General features: G+C 36.5%; 1 protein-coding gene across 4 annotated transcripts; it reads left to right on the top strand.

Moving 5' to 3' along the window:
• Positions 1 to 224: 224 nt before the first annotated feature.
• On the top strand, positions 225 to 10,171 carry LOC141668369 (ATPase family AAA domain-containing protein At1g05910). Of its 4 annotated transcripts, none has more exons than XM_074475231.1 (11): positions 225 to 404; positions 1,279 to 1,538; positions 2,094 to 2,195; positions 2,541 to 4,376; positions 4,459 to 4,647; positions 4,816 to 4,958; positions 6,535 to 6,780; positions 7,584 to 7,770; positions 8,254 to 8,319; positions 8,415 to 8,664; positions 9,617 to 10,171. In XM_074475231.1, the coding sequence occupies exons 2-11, from the start codon at positions 1,326 to 1,328 to the stop codon at positions 9,991 to 9,993; spliced, it is 3,609 nt and encodes a 1,202-aa protein (XP_074331332.1). In that variant the 5' UTR covers positions 225 to 404; positions 1,279 to 1,325; the 3' UTR covers positions 9,994 to 10,171. The 4 variants fall into 4 exon arrangements, with proteins under 4 accessions (XP_074331332.1, XP_074331341.1, XP_074331348.1 ...); XM_074475240.1 differs by having other exon boundaries at positions 225 to 409; XM_074475247.1 differs by having other exon boundaries at positions 231 to 367.
• The last annotated feature ends 1,559 nt before the right edge of the window (positions 10,172 to 11,730 follow it).

The raw sequence follows: 11,730 nt of genomic DNA, 5'->3' as shown, positions 1-11,730 counted from the left end.
TTTTGGAATAAACTTTGGAACCAAAATGAATTCAAATCAACAAACCTCAGACATTTACAAAAAAGGTTACCAATAAAAAAACTCATCGAGCTTTTTTAAATTAAAAATTAAATTTTTTGAATGACCAAAATATATATTTTCCGGTTACTCAATAAATAAATAAATGAAAGCCATAGCGCGAAAATGGAAAAAAGAGAAAGATATTTAGGGCGAAAAATGAAAGTTTAAAACTCTATAAAACTGCGGTCAAAGCCCTAACTCTCTGGAGAGACTGAGAGAGAGAGAGTGGTCTTTCTCGGTGCAAAATCTCGTGTATTGTATCAACCACCACCACTATCCAGAATTTTTTTGAGAGAATCGAGGAATTGTAAGAAGAAATCAGGGCACGCTTTACTCTCTACTCTGTATTGTATCTCTCTCTCTCTCTCTCTCTCTCCCTCTCTCTCTCTTTTACCCTTTCATTTTTTAAATTTAATTTGATCCTTGATTTTTTATGTTTGTTTATATATATGTATTTAAACTACATTCTGGCTCTTTTTATTTAGCTCTGTGATTGTTTTGTGCTCAATTATATTTGTTTATAGATTGTTTGTTTTCGAGTTTCGTAAGCTAAATTCGATTGAGGCATTTCTGCTGTTTTTGTGCTAGCTGTATTGTTTTGTTTGTTTATTTACTCGCTAATCAGATAGTAAGTGATTTGTATGTTAGATGAAATTAATTATATATATAATGAATCAGCAATTACTAATTTCTTTTGTGTTCAAGGGAAGAATCGTTTGCTGAGTGCTGAATTGGATAAAATGCCGAACTGTCTTTTAGTGCTTCATTTGAAATAGGCTGTCTAATTTTCCGACATCTGGGATTGTTGCATTTGTTTTGTCTGTGTACTGTGTAATTTGAAGGGGTTTTCTGGGAGATGGTAGCATTTGTGTGTTTGGGCTTAAAATGAACCATGTTTTACATCATTAGAAATTTGGAGTTTGTCGTTAAAGTACCTATGTGATTTGTTACAGATAGGATTGGTGGTTTACGATAATGTTATTCATCATTCTCTGTACTCGTTATAAGGTGAATGTGGTGCTTTTAGGGTTCTTGGGCAGATAAACCGGATGCTGTAAAAATCTCTTGAAATGAATAAGATATTTTTCTTTGTAAATGGAGTAATGTTTTCTCTCTCTTTTCTTCGTATACTTGGTGTAATGCGTAATGTGCATTGTTAATTTTATACCTGCTGAGTAAGTACCCTATATGACCTGTCTGAGTCTGAATGATATGTAGGTTTTTTGTTAATGATATAACATAGTTAACAAGCCCCGTAACTGCCAATGTATCCGAAAGAGTCTGGTCAAGGTGATGGACCAGTACGCACAAGTGATAGAATACGCAGAAGTCCAAAACAATATAGCCGTTTTGCTAATTTCTATACGTCACATAAAAAACATGCCAAGCGAAAGCAGACAAGAACAAGGACTGCAGCTTCTCAGATTGCGAAAATCATTTATGGTGGGAATAGATCTGGGGTGGCTTTATCAGCAAATGTATGCTTCTTTCTCTTTCTGGTGTCATCTTGAAAAACAGTATCATCTTGATCTTATGGGACTTGCACTGTTAATGTATATCGTCATTTGCTTTATATATTGGTACCATCTTTTTGGTCTAGATATCTAGCTAATATAGAACAAATTAAGAGCATGCTACATGTGTGTCAAGGCATTCTCTAAAAGTAGTAGTTGCTGCAATTCTATGCTTGAGGTATATATTGTTTGTCATTACATATAGGAGTGTTGTCATATTTGGCAGAATCATCATCTTTTTTAATCATGTAGTGCTTGCCACCTTCTGGAAGCATGGTATTACTTTTACTGCATAATTACTTCCCTTTAATGCCTTTTTGTTGTAGCAAATACTGCCATTTTCAGGTTTAAACACTAAATCTTTTTCAGTTGGTTTCTCACTCTCCAGTACAGCGATAATTTTTCATGGTGTAATTTCTGTACACATCTAGTTAGGTGATATATTTTCATTGTGCAGTCTCTGTGCTTATCATTAGTTGATAATTATGGACTGAAAAATACCGTTCCTATCTATTTCAGTCATCTGCAACCAATCTTCGTCGTTCTACAAGAAAAAGGAGGATGACTGTTAATTTAGAAGACTACACTGATAGTTCTGGAACTGAGGATAATGACATGATGGTGAGATTTTATTTTTTCGCAAGCTTATATTATTTCTATAGGTAATAGGTCTTACATCTAGTCTGGATCACATGGAAATTGTGCTGATATTCTGTGCTCTTGCACGTATGAGGTTTTTCTTCTGACAAGGTGTGGAAGTGGAACCTATGCTTTGTGGCTGGCTTAAAGCAGCATTGATGCAACTGTGCATACTGATTTCTGTGTTGTGGGTTGTATTGACAAAGCATATCATAGATCAGGCCTTGTCTTGTGCTATTATTAAAGTTAGGAATGAAGGTTGTCACAGCATCACTATTGATAATCATAATGTTTGGGTATCAATTTTTCTTTATGATGTTTCTTCAGACTCCAGGTTATAGAAGGTCGAGAAGCCGGAGCAAAAATAGGGAAAATCAGGATCAGTCATTGCCTCGCCGTGAACCTCGCCGTGCAGGACTAAGACCCCGACGTGGAAGATCAGCTCCTAGAGAACAGGTAAATATAGAATATGTTGATGATGAAGAAGTTTCTTCAGAGGAGGAAAAGGCCAGCCAAGATGGAGAAGAAAATAGGAATTCGGAGGATAATGATGATGATGGTGAGGATGAGGTTGACGGAGATGGTGATCGCGAAGATGATGGTGATGGTGAGGGTGAGGGTGAAGGTGAGGGTGAGGGTGAAGATGAGGATGAAGGCGAGGAAGATGGTGATGATGAAGAGGGTGAAGAAGAGCAGGATGGCAGGAGAAGATATGACCTTCGCAATAGGGCTGATGTACGCAGGCATTTGGAGGAGAGTAAACAGAGGCCAAGATCGCCTCGAAGAGTTCTACAGCAAGGAATGGGGACTAAAGTTAGCAGGGATGCAAGGAGAGGTGGATCCAGAGTTCATAAACGGCATCGTTCAACTCGAGCTGAAGAATCAGATGACTCTCTTCTTGTGGATGAGTTGGACCAAGGTCCCTCCATACCTTGGGGAAGAGGTGGAAACAGAGCTGGGCCGCCTTGGCTTTTGGGGGGACTAGACATGCACGGGACATCTGCTTGGGGTTTGAATGCTGCTGCATCTGGTTGGAGTCATCAGAATGATGCTATTACAAATTTAACATCTGGGATTCAAACAGCTGGGCCTAGTTCCAAGGGAGGAGCTGATATTCAACCATTACAAATTGATGAAAGTATAAGCTTTGATGACATAGGTGGCCTCTCTGAGTATATTGATGCTTTGAAAGAAATGGTTTTCTTTCCACTGCTGTATCCAGATTTTTTCGCGAATTACCACATAACACCCCCAAGGGGAGTTCTGCTTTGTGGACCCCCTGGTACAGGAAAAACACTTATCGCAAGAGCATTAGCTTGTGCCGCTTCAAAAGCAGGGCAGAAGGTCAGCTTTTATATGCGCAAAGGTGCTGACGTGCTTAGCAAATGGGTTGGTGAGGCTGAAAGACAATTGAAACTACTCTTTGAAGAAGCACAAAGAAATCAACCTTCTATTATCTTTTTCGATGAGATAGATGGACTAGCTCCTGTGAGATCCAGCAAGCAAGAGCAAATTCACAATTCCATTGTGTCAACTCTGCTTGCCTTGATGGATGGTCTTGACTCTCGCGGACAGGTTGTTTTGATTGGAGCAACCAACAGGATTGATGCCATTGACGGAGCCTTGAGGCGCCCAGGTAGGTTTGATCGTGAATTTAATTTTCAACTGCCTGGTTGTGATGCACGTGCTGAAATACTAGACATTCACACTCGGAAATGGAAACAGCCTCCTTCAAATGAGCTTAAATCGGAGCTTGCAGCTAGTTGTGTAGGATATTGTGGTGCTGATCTAAAGGCTTTGTGTACTGAAGCTGCCATTCGTGCTTTCCGTGAAAAATATCCCCAAGTTTATACAAGTGATGACAAATTCGTTATAGATGTTGATTCAGTGGAGGTAGAAAAATTTCACTTTATTGAAGCCATGTCAACAATTACCCCTGCTGCCCACAGAGGTTCAATAGTGCAGTCTCGCCCTTTGTCATCAGTTGTTTCCCCATGTCTACAGAGACACTTCCAGAAGATCATGAGTACCATATCAGACATTTTTCCAGTCGTATCTGTTTCTTCAGAGCTAAGCAAGCTCTCTAAGCTCTCATATGGTTCTGGTGTTCCTCTTGTATACAGGCCTAGGCTTCTGCTATGTGGCGGTGACGGTGTTGGACTGGTACAATTTTCATGAATTTAAGCTATTAATTATCCTTCCTAGAATTGGCAACTAAAATTTTCTCATCATATTGAATTTTCAGGATCATCTGGGACCAGCAATTTTACATGAATTAGAGAAATTTCCTGTCCATTCTCTTGGTCTTCCTTCTTTACTTTCCGATCCTAGCGCCAAGACACCAGAAGAGGCATTAGTGCACATATTTGGAGAAGCAAGGAGAACTACACCGTCAATACTGTATCTACCTCAATTCCATCTTTGGGTGCAGAATGTGAGCTCACCCTTTTGGGATTTATGGTTTGAAGTTTGATTGGTTTCTTTACTGTAAAATGCTGTTAAATCTTAGTACACTGAACAGTCCTAAGTTGGCATTTTTCAGTCCATTGCAAAGTTTATTGACTACATCTTATTTAATCCTTCTATATGTTCATACTGTCAGGCACATGAGCAGCTTAAGGCTGTCTTATGGACACTGCTGGAGGAATTGCCATCCGATTTTCCTATCTTATTACTAGGAACCTGTTCACTTCCACTTGATGAATTAGATACTGATCATCTCTCAGTATTTCCGCTGCATAATGTGTACGTTTTACCCAATTTGACTCCCATCTTTTTTTTTGCAGTAATTTAGTGTTCTCTACCTTTTCACTGCATTTTATATGTTTATAAACAATACACAACCCACATCTTGATGACAAATTGTGAAATTGATTTTGTCCACATGCTCATAAGTCATAAATGAAGTTATCCATGAATGTGTTCTTAACTTCTTCCTATGCGTTTAGTAAAACTATGAATTCTTGACTCAAATGCATGAAGCCTATTTATTCATTGTCTGTATATGCATACAGGATTGGTTAGGGTTGTATCATGTATGGTACATCTGGTACTCCTGCCTGTTTTTGACAACTATCTACTTTTTGTACTTGTGCAACTACAGTAGTGCATGGCTTTCTTTTTTTCAATCTAAATAGATGGATAATTGAGCTGACTGACAAAAGCATCAGGAGAGGCATAACCGGTTTGAGTCACCTTGACCGTCCTTATTTGTTACCTGATCCAAATATCCAATACAAAGCCCGTTTGGCAATCGGTATTGCCGCGCTGCTTTCCCAGACCCAAGAACACCTTTTGCAGCCTTGTCAGTTTTATGTGGTTATTGGTACAGTCACTACTGCTTTCCATAACGCTGTTTGGGATAGCAATTTCAGACTGGCCTATAATGTCTTTATCTATTTCATAATTCTTCATTGCGGAATAGTTACCTACTTACCTTTAGAGTATGATGGATCTTGAATTTACCTTAAAAAATCTCAATGTATATTCTAGAACCATGGGTTAAATTACATGTCAGGCTCTAATCCTCCATTCTTATTACCTTTTATGCATTGCTCTTCTTTAGAAGTACTTCTGTTTTTCTTGTAATTTTTAGTTTTTAAATTGTGATATTCACAATAGTACCATCCTACTTTTGGCTTTTGCCAATATTGCCACTGCCTTTTGGCTTCTTACTACTTGTACCCTTGTACCTGAGGTTTGTTTCCATAGTACGCTTCCGTTATTCAAAAGTTAGTGGAAACATGTTTAAATGACCTCTGTACCCCTTTTAAACTGACGTTTGTCGCCTTTTTCCTTGCTGAAATGTATGCCTTCAAATAATAGGTACTAATAATCATATTTAGAAACATAAGTGCAACTAGTTAGTACTTGGGAACTATTTACTTTTGCCATGGTTCTGCTGTCTTTTTTGACATTGTTTCATTTACGTGTGAGTGACAAAAGGGTATTATAAATATAAAGCAGTAAAAAGGTACTACATTTAAGAAGCAAAAGGGTAGTGGTACTATTGGCAAGAGTCTATAGTGCGATGGTGTCTTCGAGAATCCCTCTTTTGGATTCTCCTTTGGAGTGCTTGTTAGTCCAACTGTTCTGTTGTATATTTGTGGGTTACATGGCTTTTTGTGTATTAAGGCCGCATTCTTAGGAAATTGAATATCCTTGAAGGTTTTAGATTTCACTTTGCATACAGAATTCACCCAGATCTTTCATTTGTTTGTAAATGAAATTATTTATGTAGACTTACTCCACTACCTATTATGATAGTTTTACTCTTTAGACCGATTTTTTTTATATATTTGAACTTGTATATTTTTAACAGCTATGTTGTGCCCAAACCATCAACCGAGGACAGGTCTTTGTTCTTTCATCGTTTGATTCAATCTGCATTGTCAATATCAAATGATAGCAAAACAAAAAATTCTCAAAAATCAGCGTCCTTGCCTGAACTACCCAAGGCACCAAAAGTGGACACTGGCCCTAAGGTCTCTGAGTTAAAAACCAAGGCTGAAACTGAAGGACATGCCCTTCGCCGGTTGCGGATGTGTCTCCGCGATATTTGCAATCGGTGAGCTTATTATGACATTACAAGTTTTCTGATAAAACAATCTATACTTGATCATTTATTTATGTACTAGTTTGGTGGTACACATTCATGCAAATTTGCTGCAATGTGATGTTATAATGAGTCTCTATATTATTCTCCTTAACATGAGATGGTATTGATATTGTAACTGAACAACTTCATATTCAAGATTAATATGTGTGCAAGAGAATCTCGTGATAGCCTATACTGAGGACATGGTTACTAAATTTCAAGTTTCAACTATTCTTTATTTATATATTCATCATGGGCTGTAGTATTGGCATAACTTTACATCTTAGAAATAGTGCAACATGACATCTACATTTTCTGTTGTTTAAATTGGATGAAATTCTGATTAAGAATATTATAGGTGAAGATGTGCGCAAGGGTATAAGACATAAAAACAGAGAAAAAGAGAAGCACATAAAAATTAGACCTCTAATTCTTAGGTCCTACTAGACTTTATTAACACCCCCAACCCTCCCAAACCAAAACTTTGAAATAAGAGATTTAGTGTTTCTGCCAAACTTATATAAAATTAACCTCAATGTCTGTTCGACACCCCGCCAATAGAAGTAAAATAAATATCTAGGAGGATAAACTTTATTAAAACCTTCTGGAGGGTCTCATGATCAAGACCGAGAAAGTATAGCATGAAGAGCCAAAGTTACGGCAGCATTTATAATGGATTAATGATAAAGAACCTGTTATTATATTAATCTGCAGAAGACATGCTACTCGATACGGTTTTGTAGCTATCATGATATTTTGCTTTTACTATGCAGGATCTTGTATGACAAACGATTTAGTGCTTTTCATTATCCAGTCATGGACGAGGATGCACCTAACTATCGCTCAATAATTCAGATCCCAATGGACATGTCAACTCTGTTGCAGCATGTCGATAGTGGGAAATATATCACATGCAAAGCATTTTTGGAGGATTTTGACCTTATTTTGATTAACGCAAAGGTGTGTGTATGTGTTATATTGATTATGCATCAGGTCTTAGGGTCTTCTTGCCTCTTTCTTTGTACACTTATCATATATTGTATAATAGGAAATGAAGTACTTTTTGTTGGATCTTTTATCTTTATTTTTATTAAGTCTTTTCTTTTATTACGAGCGAGAACCATCAATATGCGCGAAATAAGTTTTAATAGGCAGATTTATTTTAAAATTTTGATATGCCACCATACCTTGAATATTTTATCCTCAAACTATTAATAATAGGAACTTGGCAGCAATTTAGTCTGCAGACAGTGGTTATACGATCAAATCCTTGTCTCTGGTCCTAAGTAACGACCATTCCTTGTTTTTCTGCAATGAATGTTTGTTTCTCTGAAATAATATTAAGGTTTTCTCATTCAGCTGTTAATCATGTAAATCTACACTATCTTTTTATACCGAGATATTCTTCTTTGGGAATTCTTTGAATTTTTTTCTCTTGTGCAGAAATATAATGGAGATGATTACAACGGTGCTAGAATTGTCAGTAGAGCTTGTGAGCTTCGGGATACAGTACGTTCACAATATAGACTGTTTTTCTCTTTTCAGAATTTAGATTTATTTTGTATCAACTATTAAGATTGTTTATTGCCTTCATCTTTTTTCAGGTGCATGGAATGTTATCACAGGTGGACCCTGCGCTGGCTGCCTTTTGTGAGAAGATAGCTGCGGAAGGGGGCCCACTTTCCTTGCCTGATGGCTTGGGAGACTCGTTAATTTATCAAGCTCCTGTTGTTCAGATGGCAACTATGACTAGAGCAAGTGCCCGTCTTCGTAATGTGCAGCCAGAGGTTAATCTGGATCAGAGCTATGAAGCTCTGAAACGAACAAAGAAAAGTTCTGATGCTGCACAAACAGGTATTGCTCCCTGGCTGTTTCCTCATATTGTATAAAAACTCATAAATTTGGTCAGCCACTGCTTTATTCTACCCCATAATATGTGTGGCCCGTCTAACTTGCTTTCTACCCCATAATATGTGTGGCCCGTCTAACTTGCTCTTTGACCTGATTTTTCACTTGAAAAGGTATCTAATTGAATCAAAGGTTGCCAACAGCAAGTATATATACAGAAAATCTCCTAGAAATAGTGACAGTATCTCAACTTGTAAAAATGATGGTCCAGGCTCTATTTCGACTTTTGCCAGTTAAGAGAATTGTATTTTCACCCTTTTATCAGCAATTACATGAAGGTCTTATTTGCTTCGACATCTTAGTGGCCGTATAGGTTACAAATATCAATGCGTTCTCAAATGGCAATATTAAATTCACTTATAGGGATTTGATTTTCACCAACTTGAAATAGTATAGTGATGAGAGAGATTTCATTTACAAGACTTACTTGACACCTTTCATTTTTGGATGCAATTTACACACCTAAAATTTTAGTCTTGTGACACAGAAATGAAATTTAATTGTGGTCTCGTAACAGTAGGTAAACAGCAATGAGATGCAAATGTTTATTTATTTTACTTTCCTGTGAAAAATCACAACAAATCATAAGTAAAGAATAATTGACATTATACAATTACGTTAATACGTAACCAATATATGTACTTATCTTGTGCGAATGAAATATGATTACTGATGTAGGTAGTTTTTGTTTGATCTTTTTCTGTAATGGTACATAGCAAGGCTGATAGTTGATACATATTGTAATGGAAAAAAATGTTTCTTTGAAATAGAGTTTCTTAGGAAGTGCACTCTGATCAGGACTTAAATTTTACATTCATGTAAAAAGCCTACACGGGCCTACATAGTATTGTGAAAAGGTACGTCCTCTAATACGTGGAACTTCTTCTTTGAATAACAGTTGAAAATGGAGAAGAGAGTTTAGTGCTCCAAGAACCAACACATCTGAAATCCCAAGAACCTGAAATTGTTGACTTGAACCAAAGAGTAGAGAGCCCGGTCGCTGACAGGAGTCCCATGGAAGCATCTCGTGAAGTAAGTGAATCCAGATCTCCTGATGTTACGATGTCAGAAGCCGAGGATACCAGCAAAATAGAGCCTCTCAAACAGCTTTTGGTGGAGCGTAGTAAAGATTATGGCATTCCACAGCTTGAAAGGCTCTATGCTCGGGTTATAAAAGGTGTCTTTGACAGTAAAGCTGGAAAGAGTAAGGATATTATCAAGGATTCAATTCTGAGTTATTTGTCTAAGTTTGTTGAGGATGAGGCAAATTTTTGATGGCGCAACAATTTCAATATTATTAGTAATTTATTTATATCATATTCATTGAATCTGGCGGTCAAGTGATTTGTATCTGTATTTGACCAACGGATTGAAAGTGGCTACAAAATGGAGGGCAATATTGTTTTTCCTTTTTCATATGAAATTCAGAAATAGTAAGATTAAAAAATGATAAGATTTGATCTTGTCCATTGGCAAATTATTACTTGGCCGTATGAAAAGTGTCAGAAAGACTTGCTGAAGAATTCTACGGTGTTCAGTGGTGAGGCATCTGCCTATCTAATATTGTTAACATTAAAGTCGAAAGGGTTTGATGAGAACTGTTCAGATTTTTAGTGAATTTTAGACTAAATATTGTAGAGTTTGTACACAAGTGAATACACATTTTGTCTACTATATAATCGAACATGTTACTAATACTAAGATGGATATTGGCAGGTGGCAATTCCTGAAACATGCATAAATTTCATCACTAGTTGATATCCTCACAGAACACTGTTTCTATTTCTATGAACAAATTGGATTACTGCTTTATCATGGTCCAAATTCTTTGTTTAATAATTATAATCAATCAAGCTTTAGAGATAAACAGTTCGATACAATTTCGTAATCCTTTTCCATAGATCACTTAGCTAGCATAAAGTTTGAACCTCTACAACAAAGCAGTAGTAAACTCTAATGAAGTTAACCAACCACTATTTCCATATACGATATACCCTCAAGCTATACAATCTTTCGAAACGATTTTTCCTATGGGGCTAAAGACTCAAGTAAATTTCTTCTTCTACGGACTAGAATTCTTTAGGATAGAGTTTTTTTTGTGGGGTGTTTACAAATCAATGTGAACAGAACTCAAGTTCGGCTCATTTAGATATATTCTAATCATTTCGTTTACAAATTGTACCTGACCTTAAATATGAAAATGTGCTGTAAAGGAGTTTGAGCTGAACTTTACACCCGCTTGACTCAAACTCGAGAACCTGACCTTATATAAGAAAATGTGTTTGGTAAGTAAAGGAATTTGAACCCGACCTTAAAGCGACTTGAGTTTTAGTACAGAGAGAGCACGGTAGAGGCATATATAAATTTTAATGTCTATACCACAAGTGACTGATGATGATGACGATGATTTAAATCCTTTCTTACCCCAAAATTTCATCTGGAGAAATAAAATCGAATCTTAAATATGAGTTGTAAAAGGTCATGATTAATTCTTTAAACCTAGAATACTACAAGAATGGCTAACCCATAATTTGCTCAGTCAGCAGACCTTGTTTAGCAGCTTCCTTTTAATACTGTCAATTGACATACCTTAACAGACTAGGATGAACTTCTGTGTTATTGCAGGCAAATGATAATATAGCGCGCGCACACATATATATATATATAAAATTATATTGATTAGTGCAGAGCCAATCTTAGACGGTTTCTGATGAGATTATAAATGTATAGATAAATTTATAAAAATCTAGGAAGCAAGGACACGGGTGCGGGAGTGCGTAGTATGAGAATACGTGAATTCGACAAATATAAAAATATGGGGATACAGGTGCGGAGGACACGAGAAAAATAAACAAAAAATTCATATATTTTAAGTTAAATATAATGAAACTTACTAACAAAACCAAAAATTGCATGAAAAATGAATCAAATGCATCATTTATTAATTTAAAACACAAATATTTTAGTTTATACAAAAATGAATATGATAATCAATATTTTTGTAGTAAGTAA

This window comes from Apium graveolens, chromosome 1, assembly GCF_009905375.1.
Source record: "Apium graveolens cultivar Ventura chromosome 1, ASM990537v1, whole genome shotgun sequence".
Lineage (NCBI taxonomy): Eukaryota > Viridiplantae > Streptophyta > Magnoliopsida > Apiales > Apiaceae > Apium > Apium graveolens.
This window is presented reverse-complemented; position numbering and strand designations above follow the sequence as displayed.

Bases quoted from the DNA above. Each gene is read 5' to 3' on its own strand.
- LOC141668369 (XM_074475231.1), top strand. From the start codon at position 1,326: ATGTATCCGAAAGAGTCTGGTCAAGGTGATGGACCAGTACGCACAAGT. The intron at 4,648-4,815 runs GTGAGCTCACCC...TCATACTGTCAG, and splicing joins TCCATCTTTGGGTGCAGAAT to GCACATGAGCAGCTTAAGGC. The intron at 8,320-8,414 runs GTACGTTCACAA...ATCTTTTTTCAG, and splicing joins CTTGTGAGCTTCGGGATACA to GTGCATGGAATGTTATCACA.